The sequence below is a fragment of the Corapipo altera genome, unplaced genomic scaffold (genome assembly GCF_003945725.1).
Source record: "Corapipo altera isolate COAL_440 unplaced genomic scaffold, ASM394572v1 78, whole genome shotgun sequence".
In the NCBI taxonomy this organism is placed as follows: Eukaryota; Metazoa; Chordata; class Aves; order Passeriformes; family Pipridae; genus Corapipo; species Corapipo altera.
Genome location: NW_020884904.1, coordinates 2,877,158 through 2,898,801, shown reverse-complemented (window position 1 = coordinate 2,898,801; position 21,644 = coordinate 2,877,158). Strand labels below are relative to the sequence as shown.

Here is a 21,644-nt window from a genome sequence, read left to right as displayed (position 1 = left end):
AATTACATACAAACCACAACCATCCTTACTCTCCCATCTTCAGACCCTGGACATGTCCATCTTCACACTTGAACACAAATGCCCAAATTTGCCATTTAGCAAACCTCCAACACTGAAGGTTCCTAGATAAAGCAACTCTGACCTGTTAGCAAACTCCCCAAGACTATCAGTGGTCTATCTAATCTTCACTTACTGGCTCTACCTCTACTGTGCCCCCTGGGTCTTTGAATTCCCTTTGTCAGAGATGCCACTCACATTCAGACAGGAGGACAAACCAGGCATGCTGACTCTACATCTCCATTCCAGGGGAATATGCTACTGAAGCCAGTGCAATTTCATTCTGACTAATGTTGAGTGGAGAAAAATTAGGTTTATCTTCATGTCAGAGGAAGGCAAATCAATTTAAACTGAGGAACTATAGTACAAAAGTCAGAAAACACAAAGCATTAGATGCAGTTTTACTGTTCTGAAGCTGGCAGGCATTATTTGAAACTCAAAGGAAATCAAATGTGAACAGAAAATGAAATCAGAATTGTACTTTCATTCAGCCCCAGAAAGAGAACAAACATCTTTCATTACAAAACTTGCACTCTAGTACTTCATTATGTCAAAAACAGTTTGCCCTATGCAAAATTTTGCATTGAAACTATGCCAAGTTCAGCAGGCCTGTTGTTTTTCTACTAACTGCCCAGCAAAGATTTAGAGACCATGCATGATTTCTTATTTTAAGAAAAATTATTTGAAGTTTACTTTAGTAATCTTATGCCAATTGCTCATTTGGGACAGATCCCTTTCTCCTCATGTGACTTGGTCTCTGCTGGTCTTACTTGCAGCCAAATACACTCTTAGCTGGTTTATTAACAGTCAAAGGCCAAAAAACATTCAGCATCAATTAATTTTATTTACTTTCCAGATTATAAAAATGCATGTATCCAATAAATTCTAACACATGTATGAAAGTTAAAATAAACTTAGCTGAGTGCTTCCAGAAGACAAATCTGCATCCTGCCTACAATATGCTATACTGAACTAAAACCACAGGTGAACAGATCTGCTATGAAGCTTGTCTACACACTCAGAGTCATACCACTGCAGCTAAACTTATACTGGAAAAATTAAACCAGCATAAAAGCCATTATCTTGATTTAATAATTTCAAAATGGGACAATAAACTGTAGTAATGCACAGTAGGGAGTCCATCAACTAAAAAAGATAAGGATCAAAGATAGAAAATTATGTGAAGATCAGAACTTAGCAAATAGAGCAACCTCAAGTCGCTATTGCAGATCAGCTCACTCACTCCCTAAATATTGGTGAGACTTCAGAGTAATACTAAGTCATAATAAGGAGTTTGCAGTGCACCTTCCAGCATTACACAAAATTGACACCACCACCATCTATTAGATGTTTATCATTCAATGCACCTCACTTTGAAAACTCCAGAAGGTGCTGATATTCGTTATTATCTAAATATATCGAAAGAACTTAGGAACAAAAGTAACCTCATACCCACACTCTCCCCCTTTCAGTCCAGCTTTCACAGCCATCGGCCAAAGTATCCCTCTGGAGGAGGCCATTAGGATGTCCAGCCCCAGAAGATCTGGGAAGTCCAAGGTAATGTTATTGAGTTGCCCTGCAAATGCTGAAATTCCTTGGGCAATAATCAATAGCATTCAGTAATTGCTTTTAACATGTTAACCTTAGCACTGAGGAATTCTAAGAACTACAGTACCAAGTCCTTAGTAAGAACTATGTGTACACAGACATAACTTCAGAGTTTGGAGTTTACTAAATCTTCCTGAATTTACCCAAAGGCAGCAAACTTGATCCATGAATTCCACCCTTTCAAGCCTTACATACTAAACTGAGAAGACTGTAGAGATCTACGAAACATAAGCAGAACAAATGACAAAACTCAAATTAACTGAAGAAAGCTGGTAATTCATACTCTCTTTTAATTCAGTATAATGGTTTTTAAATAATATAGAACAGTATATGTAGAAGTACACCAAGGCAAAATTTTACACACACAGATTATTGTTTTGTTTAATTAAAACACAGTTAATTCCTTTAAATTACATATGGGGAGAGGTATTGAAAAGACTTCCAATGAATTGCTGAACTAGTATTACTGCTGTTTGAAAGTCAGATGAATTATCTGAACTCTACTGACAAAGAAATGCCTCTGCTTAAAAAGACAGTATCTCCTTGTCCTGTGGGCTGAGACTTGGGGCTGCTATATAGACACGGTGCAGGAGTTAAGAGGAAGAGGTGACCTTTCCCCAACACAAGTTTTTGTACCCTGCAACAGCATGAGTTCAAATTGGGGATGGCTGTGAAGGCATGAGCCAGAGGATAAACAATACAGGAGAAATTATTGGCAGTTATTAAAAGATGGAAATATGCTTTCCTTTGTACAGTTGTTCTTAACTTTAAATTCTGGTCTAAAGAGGACCTTAAATGTATAAAAGGACACTAAAATACAAGTCTGTTCCTTATATAGAACATTATCTGCAGCCTTCTGTTTACGCCACCACAGAAAGGAAATAAGGCACTACTTAAATCTCTCTATGATGTCATACCAGCCATTTTTCAGTAGGTTCAGAAAGATGATGATGCAATATACCAAACATTATTTTTTTAAATCAGATTTTTTTAACACAAATTGTGATTTTGGGGCATTGACTGTAAAAAGTAATTCTCGGAACAAATTTAACATTTGGTATATTCAATAAAACTTCATCTTAAGAATAACATGCTAACCTAATATCCAGAGGGGAGTCAGATTTCACGCTCAAAATGGGTACAACCGAACTGAGGGTTCTCATCCTCTGCCAAAAACCAAACATCAGTGACTCATGGAGCAGCATATGCTTTAGCACAGCAGGATCACCAACTCTCCAGTCCAAGCAGAAAAATTATAACTTTATGAAGCAAAGTCATTTTGTTGGCAGTTTTTCCCTTGACTCAGGAAATATCTGTGAATGTTGTGAATCTGCCATTTTATGGTTTGGGATTTTTACAAGTTCGTTTTCCTCTTTTTGCAGGGGAGGGCAGATAGAGGAAGACAATGTGAATGGCAGGAAGCAGGAGACTTGTGAATTATTACTTATGTCCATTTTCCAGAATGATATATTTAATCTTACTAACTTTGTGATCACAATGTTTTAACATACATAGGCTAAAGACAACACACAAGAATGATACAATCTTATAATGAGATTGTTATAAACAAATGTTTGGGGGTTTGTGCTGATCCCGTCGAGCAGATTTTCTGTAATGCAAGAAATGCAGTTGCACAGGTTCAATTACTGGCATAAATCATTCTCTAATTTGTTGATGGTGGGGTTGGGAAGAGAGGGCAAATTTCTTTCCAAGTGCAAAGCAATGTACAAATTGACCATTAGGTTCCCAAATTATGCGAGTCGACATTTTTTAAAAAGATTCTATCTGTGGTGCTCTTCCAAGCACTGTCAGTATAAATTCTAACTGCACAACTGGTAAGAAGCACAGCTGAGGTCAGTAAAAGTATCTGCTGAGTCAAAAGCATTAAATCAAGTCTTTGTCTTCTAAGTGGCAACATCCAGAAACTGCTGTTAGAAATAAGAGCCCCATTTTAGCAAGCAGTGTGTACACCACACGGAACTACACATACTGATTAACGTATGCATGTGTGTGTGTGTGTATATATATATATATATATTTCTTGTTTGTTTTGATGACTAATAAAGCTACAAACAGTGTTTTATGGGTGTAGATGTCAATTATGATTCTTCTGAATACCCACTGGCTGCTCAGCAGCTTCTGGTTTCAGTTGCCAGAAAAATAAACTGGGTAGACTATTTTTTTCTGTTGACAGGACAAGTTTTCTCCAAAACAATGACATTTCAAGTGGATTTCAAACCAATGAAATTTGAAGTCCACAGAAATGATCAAAATACAGCAATGGGATACCACACAACTCCACATCCATCCCCACTCCCCCAGCATCCCGAAAAAAAACCCAACCAGCTTTCAAGGCACTGTGAGGGAAGAGAAAATAGAGATGTTTCAACTTACTCTCCTCCTAATTCCTGCAGATACATGCAAGTCAATACTGCATCCAGCTCTATTTGCTAGAGCATCTAAACAGCACCTTAAGCCAGACAACAACATGGATAAGGCAAAGCATGTGCTGGAAATATAAAAAGCTGGAAGGAGAAACCAGGTCAGTATTTCAGATTTCTTTACACTCAAGTAGGAACTTGAGGTGGGAGAGAAATCTTGTACATAGAACTGCTCTGCAACACACTAGAAATGCCTTTAAATGACACCAGCTTTACCAATGTTCATTCAGTATTAGACTGCCCCTATTAGTGTACTCACATTCCAAAATTTAGACTGCTGTTAAGGTCAAACTTTCTAATGTTCCTTTTCAAACCCAGATGTATAGGGAACATAACCTTATACAGCTTTAGCTAATGTTACTGGGACAATTAAGTGAGACTAGCATCATAAAACACAACAATTCATGAAGGATTACATGACAAAGCTGTATCACCTGAAATCACATAGCACCAAGTGAGTTCTATTCCCCTATTTAATGGAATATCACATGTTCATCTTCCTCGTGAGCACAGAAAGGGAGAATTAATCCAACTAAAGGTAACATCAATCCTTTTTATATATTACCACAACTTTATGAGAGTTGATTGCTAATCAAACTGACCAGCACCCAGGCAGATAATAAGCTCTGGGTCACTTCATCACTATGATTCATGGACATCAACTAATGAAATAACATTTTATTTTCTATCTAGGAGTACAAAGTTGAAAATAGGCCATCAGCTGACACATAGAGCCTGTGCTTTCCTCTGAAAAACTTGTTATGACATGCAACTGCCAAGAGACTAAACTGAATCCAGGGCTTGCAGAAATAGCCTTTCAGGGAGGGTATCTTTTTCCTGCAGACTATACAGTTTTTATAGTTGCTACCTTAATCTTGCACCCTAGGTTATCATGGGTACCACCTAGGTATTCCATGTGAGTACAAACTCCTTACTCTTCAGGTGGCATTTATTTACAAATCATTAAGTTGTAACAAACAACTGAAGCAGGAATGAAGGGAACCAAAGCTATAGAAGGAGTCTTCTCAGACCCCATTGTGTCTAAAAGGTTCTTGTATTATTATGCAGAAGGCTCATAAAAGGTTTGATTGCTCTCTTCTAGCATTCACAAGTGAAGAAATCAGTTTGTTTTCAATTCCCACTTTAACTGACCACAGAAACTTCCAAGTGGTTGATTTCACTTTTTTTGTGAAGGTGATTCTGCCAAGCCAAATATCTGATCTGCTCTGGCTGAATTCCGACCAGTCTCGTGTATCAGCAAGGTTCACCTGGTGAAACCTACTGGGAAAGAAGTGGTTCTGTGGGGTTTTTTTGAAATTTAATCTTACTTTTGTCTTAGCAAGTTATATAATTCAGTAAAAAGAATGAACTGTATTTAACTGTGAAAAGTACTGCCCATATTTCATTTCAAGTCCTGTACCCTATGTTTCATGGACTGTTTAATGAGGCATGAATCTGAATGGTTAAATCAATATTACTGTCATAGTCCAGTGCTTCACAAGCTTATGTTTCATTACAGATTGTACATGTGCTGAATTCTTGCCTAATGACCATGTAACAGGGCACGTTCAATTATTCTCTTTGGGTTTCAGAAAGAAACAGGAAGTTTGGCTATAAACAATGCAGTCATAGAATAAATTTCACCACAGCAAGTTCATCTGAAAAATATGCATTCTTTACAACACAGCCAGGAATGGCATTATGAGAACCAACATCCTGCTGCACTCAGTTTTTTATTGTTGTTTTTTTTTAACTTTGGGGTTTTTTGTATTAATACTTGGGCAGTATAAGAAAAAAAAAACCCCTTGTAGTTAATACTGGATGTTTTGTGATGACCATTACTTCAAAGATGTGCATAGGGAATCAAAAGCAGCTGCTAGAAACCACAGGATAAATAACAAGTTTGCTAAATTTAGTATATGTTATGAAATACATCGAGTGGAGGAAGAGTCAACCACTGTAAATTTTTATCAGCTGGGAAAGAATTACTATAGAATATTTCACTCTCTACTTACAAAATAAAGGAAATTAGACATTAGAATTCTAGACATTAGAATTTTTAATAGGAATGTGTCAGTTGATCTACACTAAAATTTAAGACTAAAATACATCTAATTTTTGGGTACCTTTCTGCTTTTAACTCCTAATAATCTACAAAAAATATCCACCTAAACTATAGTGCTAATAAAATAAGAACAACTATTATTCTCTGGCTTCCAATTGTGCCTAGAAAAAGCACAACATTATTATTACTACACCACATTTTCAAATATTCTACAAATAAAATTTCAACTCCAGTATTAAATGAACAGAGTACTCTTGTTTTATTAAAAACCACTTTCTTAAAAAAATCAATAATGTCACAGTTCTTCACTAAAAGAACAAAAAATACTTTACTTAGCAATCTATTTAATCTTAACTAATTCTATTATACTTAGTGCCAAGGTCTTACTAATTTTTTAATTTTTATGTAGGAAAGAAAATATTTCAAAACATAACAATGGGAGTCTGCAATTACAGACTGGGTTAGGTTTTCCCTAGGTTATAGATTCTAAAGATTCCAAGTATTAAGTCACAGCAGAAATTCTGCGGAGGACTTTACATTAAATGGGAAACAAGATGTCTATTTTTGAAAGAACAAGGTTGCCAAAAGAAAAATTAAATACATGCTTAAAAACAAACACTGCCAAGTGGCTGACACCTAAAATCTGACCTAACTAACAAATGAAGAATTACTCTATCAGTTTTAAAATCGTGCCATTTACCCCCACACAAACCTTGCCAATAAATGCACTTACAGAAATATGTATATCCACGGAGCAGGCCAGCAGAGGGAGCATAAGTTAATAAACTTTTTCCTAGAACAAGGCTTAGAATCATCCATGCTATGTCAAACACGAAGGGAAATAAAAGGAACACCATATTGCCTGTCTCCTTAAAAAAAAAACAAACACAAAAAACCAAAACCAAAACCAACAAACAAAAAAACCACCACAAGAAATTCTATGAGATGTTTTTGGTTGCTTTTTTTATTGCAAAACAGACAGAACTCCCAAACCCACAAAGAAGTACACTGAGCTCACCTTTGTGCAAATACATGGATTTCTGTAGGAGAGGAACAGCAAAATATTTTCTGGAGTTGCCCTCTATTGTTTCTAGACACCTTTTTCTGCATTTTTGTAACTTATTGTAAAGTTTTTACCTGCAGGTTAATCTCTGCTTCATAGAAAGTTAAGCAGGAACAGTAGTGCCTCTCTGAGTCTATGTCAGTCAGAACCACCACGAAGAACGTTGGCTGTTTCCTCTCTTTCGAAAGCTGCCATCCTCCAGGCTGGCAAAACTAAGGAAACAAGAAAAGAGACATACAGTTAAGCAGTAATACCAACTGTTTTATGAAATACGGAAAATATTTTTAAACAATGTAACAGATCATTATCAAGAAGCTCATTTCATTTGAAGTGAACATATGCCAGGCTGTAAAATTTGAAGAAAATGAGGAAAATCCAGTAGGTCTTGGAGTTGGCCAGATATACATCCAACCCTATAAACATCAAGGGAGATATAATTAACTCCACAAAGTGAAGATGTGTTCCTTTGAATTCAGTATTCAGGATCATCTTTGCAGTGTTTAACAGGCAACAACAGGAAAAGATTGATATATTATGCAGCTTTTACTTGGATAACAGGTTTCAGTTTGAAGTCACAATTCTTGTGACTTGGAATGTCTCTACATTTCTAATTTCTCTCCTTACTTCTTTGTTAATCTACCTAATCAAACATAAGATATTGCACTTACACCTACTTGCAAAATTATTCAATAGTTGCTCTTACAAAAGACTACTCACAGAGCAATATTTTTCATCTATTTATTGATTACCTCTATAAACTTCATTGTGAACATTTGAAATTTTATAAGAAGTCATACTACAGCAGGGATACAAGTTTTGCCACCACTGTGAAAACTACATTCAAGTTCTTGACTTCATAACTCTCAGGGACAAAGAAAATCACTTGTTGCAGCTCTCCAGATACTTCATATGCACATTTCCAAGTCCTTGTCCCAGTGAGCAGACTAAATCTGTGCAGAACTTAAAACACATGTCAAATAAGCCTAAGTCCTTTCAGTACTTGTTCCTTCAAGCTGACCAGGGCCATGGCAGTACAAGCCACCAGCACCAAAGGCAGCAATTCTGACCTCAAAAGAGAAGTGCACAAGCAGCATGAACAAAAGGAGAAATACAGTTCAACAGCAAAGTGGAAAGTGTATGTTTTTTCTCCTTGTTTTTAGATGACTGGAGTACAACACCACTTAATAACTTGTCCTCTATAATGGAAGAATGTGCTGAAGTTCAGAAATCAGCCTGCTGAACATTCTTGAGATGCCCTTTATGGAATATTGTATTCTCCCTTTCTTTTACTATAGCCTAAATTCACATACACTAAGAATTCACAAGCACATTTTTAATAGCAAAATTATAAACCAAGAATTTACATGCAGCAAAGGTAATAGCCCCTGAACATATTAGGAATAATAAAAAAAAAAATTAAAAAAACCCAAACAAAACCAAAAAACACCACACAAAAAATTTCTAAGATTGTTAAACAATGCATACACCAAAGGAACAAAAGAGCTAGGTCAAAATCTCATGTTTCCAGAAATTGCTTCATTTTCCTAGACAGATGTTGAAAACTGAAAGAGCATGAAGAGTAAGTTGCAAACAAACATGTACTACAATAAAACCTGGATAGTCTTAGGTGAACAGCAGTTAAAACCCTGATATACAGTTTCTTTTATGATCATGGGAAAATCTTCAAAATCAAAGTTTTCTCATGTTACATTCTTCAAATTCTAGATAGTCAGCTTAACACTTCTGAGTCTGTATCCTTAGGAGTGCTAAGAACTCCCTCCTGCATCTGAAAATAACTGCTCTGAACATCAAAAAGTACTCTGAGAAAAGAAATCCTAGTCATTCCAAGCTAAGCATCCAGCATTAGTCCATGATTTTGATAATACTGGCCTAATCTCCCTTTGTTTTTCATCTCATGTCAGTTAAAAATAAGAAGATACTGCTATTAATCTTGCAGGGATGCTATAAAGATAATGTAATATGGTCAACATATACAGACACTGTAACAAAAACATCACTAAAAACTTTGACAATAAAATCATTATGGTTCTGTATGTATTTCAGAGTTTAGAGGGGGGGTCTGTGTAGTAAATGAAGCCTGGAATCCACAGTTCAATAAGATAACCCCCAAAACTCTGAATTTGTTCAAAAAGTATGAGCCAAAATGCAAAGAATGCAGTAAGATTCTGTTAATAAATAAAACCTATGCCATTAGAACCAAATCATCCATACAAGGTAGGTCAAATAAAGGCTGTTCAAGCAGACCCAGCTTGAGCTTCTTAAGAAGTTTACAATCTTAACACTCTTTCAAATCTGCCAAGTCTACCAGCTATGACAGGACCTCCCTGCTGCTGCCACTGCCCTTCAGTTTTACAGGTAATGTCCCATCTCACTCCTGTAAATGGCAATCTATCAGATTTTGGAGTGTTGGGAATTCCTGGACAAAGGGCCATTCTGCACGCATCAAACATTCTCAGAAGAGCTGGTTTACCCAAATAATCCACAGGTTATTCTGCACCCAAATGACAAATGAGGGAGCTGGGTTATGCAGAGCTGGTTTCTACATGATACACTCACAATCCACCAGTTTTGAACTTGGAGGTATTGGTAAGTTAATTTTGAATATACTTTTTGTATTTATTTTGAAATAAAATAAATTTTAAAATAATTATTTTTATTGTAATAATGCATTATTAGCAGGTTTCTGCATAAAATTTAGACCAACATCTGCTTGGTACATTGGGAAATGCAAAGGGAAACCAAACAGCTAAACTTTTAACTATCAGAAGAGACTGTGGACCTGGGTAGGCTGATATCAATAGCAATCTCTCAATCTTTATGCATGTTTAAAACCTACTCACATCTCAGTGGGAATTCTTCCCAATTTCCAAGTGCTCTTGTGTATAACATATGCTTTATAGTTTTAAGTATTTTACTAGAAAACAACAATTAGTGATTGTTGAAAAAAACAGCTGAAGTAGAGTAGATTCAATGTCTACACAGAGAATCTGTGTTTTCAAATAAACTGGAAGGAATTTATAAATACAGAGATTGAGGATAAAGACAACATGCTCCTCCAAGAGATTAAACGAGTGACTCTCTGTTTCCTTAAAATAAGGTAATAAATACTAGTGCAATATTTGAAATGCAAACAGCATTGAGAAGAACTTTCCAAACTAGTATAAATACAAGCTACTATCCAGTATGATTACCAACATGCTCTGGCTACTAAGAACAGAAAAATGTTTCCTTACCAAACCAGATGCTATACCAAAACAGACAAAATCACCACTGTGAATGTAATTCAAAGGTCATGTGCTTCTTCAGTAAACAAGAAAAAACCCAGAAGAACAAACGTGCTCCCATATTGTTTCACTTATTTGCCAGAATTCTTGGAACCAGACTGTAACTTCTACCAAAGACAGTGAAAATTAGGATCAATCAGATTGTCCAACTCACTATTCATAGGAATAAGGCTCTAATGGTGGTGAGTGCTTCAGATCAACTCCACGTTACAACTGATTACCTTGTGAAATCTGGTGCAGATATCCAGAAACTGCACTGAAAAATATGCAACAGATATTTTACTCAAGGTGCTGAAATTACATTTTACGTATTTTTTGAAACTGCAGGGGACCACTAAATCAAAGAACTTTCTCTTAATTATTCCCACAAATGCTTTCAGACTAAACAAGAGACCAGACAGATTTAAAAATGAAGTAGTGTTTTGTAACAGTGTAGCTGGGTTTGTTACCTTTAAAAAATGTATGTCATCACCACAAGCCTTCTTTCTAAAGTCTAGACATGATTAATTGTTTAAAAGTGACATTTCTTTCTTCAGATTTTTATGAGCTAAAAACATCATCTTTGCTTGATTCATAGGTTTGTTCTTTCTCTCCAACTTAGAGCCATAGCTGTATTCCTACTGCTTGCCTTGTCCTTCTCTATTAAAAGAAATAATTTGCATAAAGCAGCATATCCCTTAGTTATACAGTATACAGCTTTGGTGTCTAGAATTACAGAATCCAGAAAATCCTGAATTGAAAGGGACAGGTCATGGACTGGATCATCCTCAGTGCAATCACACAGAGCGTGCTGGACAACCAGGGGATCAGGCCCAGTCAGCACAGGTTTAGGAAAGGCAGGGCCTGTTTGACCAAGCTGATCTCCATCTATGACAAGATGACACCCTTAGTGGATGAGGGAAGGGCTGTGGCTGTTGTCTACCTAAAGTTCAGTAAAGCCATCGACACCATATCCCCCAGCCTTCTCCAGCAGAGAATGGCTTGGTTCATGGCTCATGGGTTGGACAGCGGCACCCTTCACTGGTTAAAAACTGGTTGGATGGCCAGGCCCAGAGAGCGGTGGTGGATGGAGTTACACCCGGCTGGTGACCAGGCATAAGTGGTGTTCCCCGGGGCTCAGTGTCAGGGACAGTTCTGTTTAACACCCTGATCAACGATGAGGATGAGGGGATTGGGTGCACCCTCAGTAAGTTTCCAGGTGGGTGGGAGAGTTGATCTGCTGGAGGGTAAGAATGCTCTGCTTGAGGGTAGGAGGGCTCTGCAGTGCGACCTGGACAGGCTGGATCAATGGGCTGAGGACAAACTGCATGAGAGCCAACAAAGCCAAGTGCCAGGTGCTGCACTTGGGTCACAACAACCGCCTGCAGTGCTACAGGCTGGGGGAGGAGTGGCTTGAGAGCTGTTCGGCACAAAGGGACATGGAGATTCTGGTTCACAGCAGCTGAACATGATCCAGCACTGCACCCAGGTGGCCAAGAAGGCCAGGGGCATCCTGGCTTGGATCAGGAATAGTGTGGCCAGCAGGACCAAGGAAGTGAAGTCCCTCTGCACTCAGCACTGGTGAGGGCACACCTCGAGTGCTGTGTTCAGTTCTGGGCCCCTCAGTTCAAAAATAACATGGAGATAGCAGAGCATGTCCAGAGAAGGGCTTGAACACCCACAAGCCTGAGGCCATGACCATTTCCCTGGGGCACCCAGTCTGTTGAAAAATTGAAGAAAATGTCAAAATAGTCACAATTTCTATTAAAGCACTGGAGGAATTGGGATGTAGGTAGAAGGCTTCCTGGATACTGTGAATGTGAAGATTAAGTATTACTATTATAATGAATAGTAATTATATAGTATTCAAGCCTAATTAAAGAAAAATTTCAGTTCTTCTTTATCCCTATCATGGTAGAATTATAATACATTCTGATCTGTTGATCAGAAACTACTCAGTTGCTGAATTGCACGTTAGGTATTTATGTTCTCCTGGGCTTGCACCCCGAGCACAACCAAATCCACAACAAAATCTTGAACCAATATTCTAGTTGGGTCTGTGTAGCTACAGACTGCTCTCTCTGCACTTTATATTGTTTTCTGTGTCAATGATCCGGTCAGCTTTCCATCAGAAATTCACTACCTTCGATGGTACTACCAAAGTAGAAAGGGGAAAAAGCTTGTTCAGAAAGTTTAAGACATGATACATTCTTAGCAAGTCATCCATTGAAAGCATTTTGTGAAGAGTTTACACAGAACAGTAGACAAGGTCTGTGACACAGCATTACAGAATCCTGCACTAATACAGTTATATTTAAAATATTTAAAATATATTCTCACACTTGTGAGAATGCACATTTGTGCATTTCTTTCTTGTCATATAAAAGCCAAAGCTATCTGGATGCACACAAAATAGAAAACAAGAACTCCATTGACAAGACTTGAATTAGAAGATCCCAAAATGATCTTAGAATTTAAAACATCTGACAGAGTTATCTACCTTCCTTTCTAATTTAACTTTTTCACCAAACATCTGATTCTCCCTTGAACCATCCTGGGTGCAAAGGCTAATTTTATTAAGCCTGCTTCCGTAGGCTTTCTTTTACTTTAACCATGCTTTGTTTCTAACAAGTATCATCATCATCTTTTCTACAAGCCTCCCTAAAAATAAAGGGCCATGTTCCAGACATTATGTGAAGAAAGTTTGTTCCATCTGGACTTGCATGACCTAGCACCAGCTGCTGAGTATTTCACCATTTCTCCATTCATTTATGTATGGAATTTTGGCACAGGGAATTTTCTTTTTCAGATGCATACCTCTACTTAAAACAAAACAAAACAATTATGCTCACTGGCATAATAAAAAAACAATGTTATGAAGCTGTAAATATGAAGAAACGCTCGGAGCTTTTGGATATCTCTGAATGTAAACAGAGCACAAAATATACACCGATCTTTGTAACAGCTTCCTGCCTTTCAACAACTTGTATCTAAGAAACCTTGTATTTATCCTTAGCCTAGTCTAAAATAAAACCAGTGTACTTAAAAGTATACTCTAGATTATTTCCTAGTAAAAGCCCGTTTCAAGTGTTGTAGAATATTCTGATGATCAACTGTAAACAATTAAACTCACTCATAAAGAAAAAAATAGCTTTTAATCTTAAAGCTATAAAAAAAATAGAAAAGAAAGGCCTTTTTTTCTACCTTGGGATCAATTGAAATGCATAGTTCTCTGAGATGAACCTTTACACACTCATCTTGTGGCACCTGTGAACCTGCCTGCACCCCTGAACCGTGAACCTGCTGCCAGGATCTCCCACAAAGGTGCCTGGCAAACCAGCTGCTCACCTCTCCCACCCAGTCCAGAGGCTACTGGGGTGCTGGAGCCAGAAAAGAGGTTAAGAAGCCAACATCAACATATTTCATTAATTTCACACTTTCTAACTTATGACACCAGAGACAGGGGAAAGCCAAAATGAGTGTGAATAGGCAGTGCTCATGTGAAAAAATCAAGGGACTGCTTTTCTCCCCTTGGCAAACTGAAAAAACACACTTAGGTGCCTGCATGGGCTGCTGTTATCGGATACTACCTGTCCTTAGCCTCTCACCCTGAAATTGGTTGCAGTACTTCGGGGAAATCACATGAGAAGCAGCAGGAGGGTTGTTTGTGACTACAGGTGACATTATTGTCCAAGAATATTAGAGGTGAATTATCTTTCCCCTCCTTGCCTGGGACAGACTCTCCCCAGGCACTGTGGACATTTCCACCTCAGCAGTCAGCTCCTCATTCAAACGTTTAAAACCATGTGAAAACAGACACTAAGAAACACTTCCCCACAGAGAAAAGATCCTCGACCGCATTCTTGAGCTTCCTAAGGCTGAAAGTTGCTGAAAGATCTCTCAGTGGCACTAATCCTTGCACAAGTGACAGACGAGGTATTCTCTAACTGCAGCTACAGATTAAAGTGATCCTCAATAACCAGACGCTCAAGCTTGTCACAGACACCCTGCAGCAAAGTTCGACAAAACAAGAAAAGTGAAAATATTTGGGAACATCTCAACTAAAACCAGTTAATTCATCCTCCAGTCACCAAGACAGAGAAGCCTTTTACTGAAGCACTTGGTTAATCTCCCCCATGTACTAGTAAATATATAACATCTACACACGCACATGAAAATAAAAATCAGTTTTGAGTGCATTGTTTTGTCTTTTTAAAAGCTCATAACACTGTGTCATTTTAAACACCTTTCCACAATGAATTGCTATGATGAAAATCCAAATTGTTAAAAGAATTTGTACAACAACTGTGTTCCTAGTTTATCTTCTAAAAAAAATAGTTGCACTGGCTTTTAGGAAGTAAACTATACCCCCTGGGAAAACAGTTTCTTCTTGTGTTTTCAGAACACTCAGTATTGCCATCCCAGTGGCTTATTTAAAACAACAACAACAAAATCTGTCAAATCATCCTCTGACCATTTCTGAACAAAACCAGGCTAGACTACAGATATGGTGATTTATGAGTAAGTACTGCATGCTAATGCCTTTATTTCAGAAATAGTACAGGATTAATGATTACATTAAATGGGGTTTTATTCAGAAAATGAACTTCCTACACCTCTACTCTAATCAAGTTTCTTTAGACTATAAATTTAGTGGGCTTGTGTAAATAATTAAGTTTGGACTTTTTAATCTATTTAAACCATGGCCCCTCTTCTTGATTTCAGACAAGTGCTATGAAGAAAATCTTATGGAAATTTAAAAATGCTGACATCTTTGGACTCAGAATATTTTTTTACCATATCCACCTCCAACAAAACCCAACACCATACTCTGGGCTACCTCAGGCAAAGAAAGCACTGTGGACAGTAACCAGGAATTCTCAGATGTACATCAGTATGTCAAACCAAGTATCAGTACATTAGGTGTCTGAAGCACATATTTTATGCCAGAGAATTCAATACATGTTTTCTAAAACACACACTTCAAACTCCATCAAAGATTTAAGAAGTCAAAAATTTAAACTCAGGTCTTGCAACTAAAATTCAGGAACACAGAGCTCCATATTCAAAATTCCTTTTATGAAGCAATATTTACCAGTCAGCAATAATTGCTGCCAACAACACTGTTGTCAAAAGAAGTCTGGAAACTAAGTATTTAACTATGTATGAAAGCAGAAAACACAATTTCAATGCAGCAATAAATTAAAGTGAGACATGACTAGCAAATTATACTTCAGTCTGAAGAATACAGGTCTATAGTAAATGCACTGTGTTTGATTATGAGACAAAAAAGACAGTATGGTTGGAAAATTTCTTATATTTAGAATATTCCTGAGGCAACACTGAAGGACTATGAAAGAATACCACTACAAAGAAACTGATTCTTTTTATTAAATACTTGTGTTTTAATTTGCAGCACTAAATAGATAAAGAGGCATCTTTGTCCCTCAACCTTTTCAACAACCACTGTTCAGGAGTGGTTTCCAAAATGCATTGTGACATTGAGACAATGGTTAATTTGTTTTGGGGGTTTTTTTGCTTGCTTTCTTATTTTGGGGTTTGGGATTTGTCCTATTTTTAATGACCACTGTCTATACCCTTGGAAAGACTGGTAGTCATCTGAGCTATAGGAGCCTAGAAAAAGTTTCCATTTAGAAACATAAATGAGCATATTATACACAATTATCAGTCAAGCATGAAATATTAACCTTGCCTAATGCACTCTTTTTCCTCTTCTTGTCTCTCTCCTTCTTTCTTTCTTTTGCTCTTTTGGCAGTAGTAGCACTGTGTTGCAACAGCAGCCATAAATTTTTTCAGTTTGTAGTGACTTCCCAACTCATTTACTAGATAACACCATAAACTAGCTTTCAAAATACATACAGCATGTACAAGTACCATTATTGCATTGGTTGAAGGTCCAAAAAAAAAAAAGGACAGCAGGGTAATTAACATACATCACTCAACCATTACAACTGCCAAACAGTAAGCTACTTAGACAAACATAAATTTTGATTTATGTTAATGATTAATACTGCTCCAGAGAACTGGTCAATGTTATATAAAATACTACTGTAATACACAAAGTCCTCCTTATCTTATTTTTATAGCTTACACCTCTACAATCAGATATTGAACCACACCATTAATACGACGATGCTACAATTTGAAGATTCCTTCTGTCGCTCTCTAGTAATTGTAAAAAGAGCTCAGGCACCCTTGTGTTAGGATTTTTGTATTCATCATCTCACAACTCCTTAGAATATATCTGCCAGAGACAGGTTTGAAGTCTCAACACTTAGAAAAAAGCACATGGTTGCTGGGGGTAGTGTGTGTAAGTATGTGGCAATGCAGAACATTGATCTGACCTGACAGAGGCCCAGCAACTAAAAGGTCCGTGACTGCTGCAGCAAAATAGACTTAAGAGATTCAAAAGAGATGCCAACAGCCTCAAGATGACAAAATACAGAACAGGAAGTCTTGAAATAGGCAAATTAATTTGATGTCAGGATTTGCTCTTGAAATAGAGAGCAGAAATTGTACTGGAACGTAAACTTATAGAGCAAACCACAAAAAGGGTAATATATACCTAAAACTCCCTAAATAAAATGCACTTGGTCCAAAGTGATAATCGATTTCTTTTTGAAATATAGTCCTTCACAACACAACTTTCAAGCTCATTTTGAGGTCTCCCTGGTGCAGCAGAACACATGATGGGAACCCAGATCAATACAAGAGGCAGGCTGCAAGTTAGCAAATCTAATACCGTGAAGGGATATACAGATCTGGCTCTCAGAGAGTTTGTTCCAAAGCTCAGATGTTTTATATAAAATCTCCATGCTTTTGGGTAGGTCATACCCAACCTGTACAAGATTCAACCAACCTCTGAATCTCACATTGGCTGAAATCTCCCTTCCGTGGACTGAAACAAATGGGTTTCCTGAGAACAGATCTAAGTCTTCTGGTCTAACCATCCTCTAGAAATAATGCCAGGGAAATAGTGGTGCTATCTACCCTGTGAATTATCTCTTTTAATTGTTTTGGATGCCACACATCAAGTTAAAATACATAATCTACCTTGCCCTGTCCTACTCCTTTATTTTCAAATCCAAATAATGTCATAATCCAGAGCGCCTCCAAAATCTGGAACGCAGGCTACATCCCAAGCACCTTTCTGCCAATTTATCCCAGAGAGAGCATATCCATTCCAACATCAATGCTTGCATCCAGCTAGAGGAAAGCAAGGAAAGGAGAAGGGGGTAGCTGACATGGGAAAGGGGCTTTTGGAAGGCCTGGGGAAGTTTAAATGGGTTGGCAGTCGCCTAGCCCAGCATGAGCCCTCTAGCCATGTAAAAGTTGACTACCTCAAAGGTAGGGAAGCCCTTCAGAGAGACCTTGACAAATTATAGGACGGGGCAATCACCAAACACATGAAGTTCAACAAGGGAAAGTACCGGATTCTGCACCTGGGATGTTCAAAGGAGGGCTGTGAAGATGGCAGAGGGCCTTGAGGGGAAGCTGTATGAGGAGCAGCTGAGGACACTTGGTGTGTTCAGCTGGAGAAGAGGAGACTGAGGGGAGACTTCACTGCAGTTACAACTTCCTTGTGAGGGGGAGAGGAGGGGCCGGCACTGATCTCTTCCATCTGATGACCAGTGACAGGACTCGAGGGAATGGCCTGAAGTTGTGTCAGGGGAGGTTTAGGTTGGATATTAGGAAAAGGTTCTTCACCCAGAGAGTGGCTGGGTGCTGGAACAGGCTCCTCAGGGAAGTGGTCACAGCACCAAACCTGACAGAGTTCAAGAAGTGTTTGGATGATACTCTCAGGCCCATGGTGTGACTCTTGGGGATGGTCTTGTGCAGGGCCAGGAACTGGACTTGATGATCCTTGTGGGTCCCTTCCAACTCAGCATAGTTTGTGATTCTGTGAAGTGGTGGAAGGTCTGAAAGGAGAGCATGTCCAGACCCACATCCTAAAATCTGCCACCTTGTCAAATGTGCAGTGGCAGCAACCACTCCCACCACCACCACACCTCACACTGCCTGCTCAGCTTTGCCCTCAGATCTCTCCGTCTCCTGCATCTCTGAACAACAGTAGTTCACTGCACCCAAAGCTTGAGTCAGTCAGGAGAACTTAAATTAAAAATAAGCAAAGGAAATTATAGAAAGGACAGTATATTTCTGATCTGTTAATTTGGGGAATGTAACAGTAGTTCTTAAACGCTTTGTGTTATTGTTTCCCACTTACAGTCACAATCGTTTTCCCCTTTTGCAAGTGTGAGTTTCTACAAAGAAACAGAAGAGTAAGTACATAAACACAGGAAAATTAAATGTGACTAAAAATCTCACAAAGAAACATCTTCTTATGTAAGTGAAAGACAGGTTGGGAGCTAAAATAAAAAACCACAAACAACTAGATTGCGACATGAATGTATCCCACTAATACAGGTCTGTACATTGGCTGCTACTACTCAATTTTACATTTCCACAGCATTAATTAAGAAAAATATGAAATGTATTTCCTGTCAGCACTCTCACCAAGAACAGAGTAAAATAAGTAACATGAAAAGACAGCTGAAAAGTTTGGTGCTTTCCACTGAGTTTCGGTTTCCTGTGCAGAAAACTGGGACCAACAATATGAGACATACTTGTCCTCTCTTCCCATAAAACTGGGGCTTGTATTATAACCAGTGGGCATTAATACTGGACTACATTACAGGATATCTTTAATGGGTGTGGTAAGTGAGCGTGTCTGGCAGAAGCTCCACTATAAACAAAAAGGCTTTGTGCCACTGCAGATGTTCTCATGCACTGCTGGCATGCCAGGAAACAGCCATTCTGATGAAGAGACTGTATTTCCTCCAGGTAGGTTTGCAGAATTTAGCAGTTTCTGAATTAAGATCATAAGAGATTCCAAAACTTGTAAAAATTAAACTTCAGGGAGGTTTGTCATTGAGAAAGTTTGTACTTGCAAGTTCCTATCTAACCATGGTAGTCGCCTTTTCCTCCCTTTCGGCTTCTCTCCAGTGTACTCCGTGTTTGGACGACATCCTAAACCTGAATTGTGCACAATCACCAGAAAACTTCAACTTCTATGTTTTCTGTTCTCCACCACATGATAATTAAAACAGAGCAAAACAGAGTATTAGAAGCTTTTATGGCTTCTGTCATAAGATGTTACTGGAACAAAAAAAAAAAACGTAGAAGACAAAATGTGAGAACCTCTGATAAAAGTCAACATTTTCCAACAAACTGGTTCAAGTAACTTGAATGCAAAGGAAAGGGTTGAGGAGCTCTTCACCAATAAACTTAGTATTCCAAAAGTTTTCCAAAATGGGGAAATCCCAGAGGCCTAGAGACCACAAACATTACTCTTATGCTTTAAGAGGGTAAAAAAGAACATCCATAGGAAATTAATTACTAGTTCAGCACAACAGTAAATTCATGTAAATTAACAGGAGGTAATTTAAAGTTGTATCAGAGACAAAAATTAAAGATACAAATAGAATGATGGCTGATATTAAACTAAGGCGTTAAAATAATTTTTGGGGGGTGGAGTAATAGCAATAAATGCAGCTGATAAATGCAGTCACAACCACATAGTATATACCTGGACTTTTTCTTTTTGTCTTCTTAAAAGTATTTGACTTGATCCTTTGTGGCAATTATATTTTAAAAGCATATTGGATGTCATTAGCACAGCACATATTCCATAGATTAAAAGATGAGCTTGCTGATAGACTGGAAAAGATAACCCTTACCAGAGACACACACCAGTGAAGCCACCTCTGTTGAAGAAGCATTCTCTAATTCCCCACCCTGTCCCCAGCTAAAAATCCTCATCCTGTCCCATGTGTCATAATTGGGCAGTCACAGAACTGGCAAAAATATCACTTTAGAACACAGTGTAGAGAATACAAAAGGGTTTTCCAAGTAAGACAGAAAAAAAAAACCAAACCCAATGCTGGGGCTGGAAAACAAGTGTCATACTGTGAGTTTAAAAAAGCTCAGCTTTTGGAGTTTATTGCAGACAACTGAGAAGTACATTATAAAGTGGTTATATGTAGATAAGGTGTTTGCTAGTAGGAAGATTTCAGACTAAGTCTTTTAGATCCAGAAGTCATTATCATAAAAATTCAAATCTCAAAGTAAGATGTCACTCTCTAGTCAGTTAAGGGGACAGAAAACTGTACCAGGTTATCAGACAAGTAAGCATTATAAGACAGTGAGCATTAGGCTCCTCTCAGTTGGAGCTGGAGTCCTTCAAGTAAAATTGAACAGTTTTTGGAAGACAGTATTTAGTCCATGTGTGTTGGCACAAGTCAGCTCAGACCGGTGTGGGATCTGGAAATCTGTACATGAAACCCCTTGTTCTTTCCTTTTCAGGGTCTGAACGTGCTCTTAGCACTTGAAGCTCTACATTATGACACGATTATAATCAGATCTCATACTTCAGAGCTTCAACCATTCAAGCATAGAGATTTAGACAGAATTTCCACCTGGATACATAATTGGACATCCAGGTTTTTGCAAGAGAGCCAGCGGCAGCGATCCAGCACTTCACGGGGCTGGCAGGTACTTGCAGAGGAGTCTGGCTGGCCTGTCTTGCTTATGTGACTGTAAGCTGTATGCCAAATCAAGGGCTGAGAAGGAGTTTTCTACCAAATCTTCTGAGAGGAATTCAGGGATTTTATTTGTTTCTTCTCCTTTGTAACATATGGTATGTTAGTATCATCAGCATAATCAATTCCCTTAAACTCAGGAGATGCTCTGGTTTCATCCTAATCTCAAGAATATTATCAATTTGGACAGAACTGAAACTAGTTGGAATAACTAGAATTGCTGAACATTGTATCACAAATCAGTGGTGCTAATTAATAGACTCTAGTCAGACTAAATAAACTGATGTATCACATATGGTCTCCTCTGTGAAGCCAAAAAGAGGGAAAAAAAGTTTTTTAAAATAAACTGAAATGTTTAAAAAAGAAAGTAAAATGTATTGTTTCTGAGCAACATACTTAAATCATTATATCATTTCATACCATAAAATTTGGTTCTTGGAAAGTTCTGAGTAGGACTGAATATGAAGGCATAAACATTTTTCAAGTGGATTGGTAGGGATTATATAA

The 21,644-nt window shown here is 38.0% G+C and overlaps 1 protein-coding gene across 5 annotated transcripts in view; it reads right to left on the bottom strand.

The window, feature by feature from the left end:
* SBF2 (SET binding factor 2) overlaps window positions 1-21,644 on the bottom strand; it is a 258,173-nt gene that overhangs the window by 142,874 nt on the left and 93,655 nt on the right. For all 5 annotated transcript variants that reach the window (XM_027651193.1, XM_027651189.1, XM_027651191.1 and 2 more), the window contains exon 3: window positions 7,309-7,446. In XM_027651193.1, coding sequence (XP_027506994.1) covers window positions 7,309-7,446 — 138 coding nt within the window. The remainder of the gene's footprint in view (window positions 1-7,308; window positions 7,447-21,644) is intronic.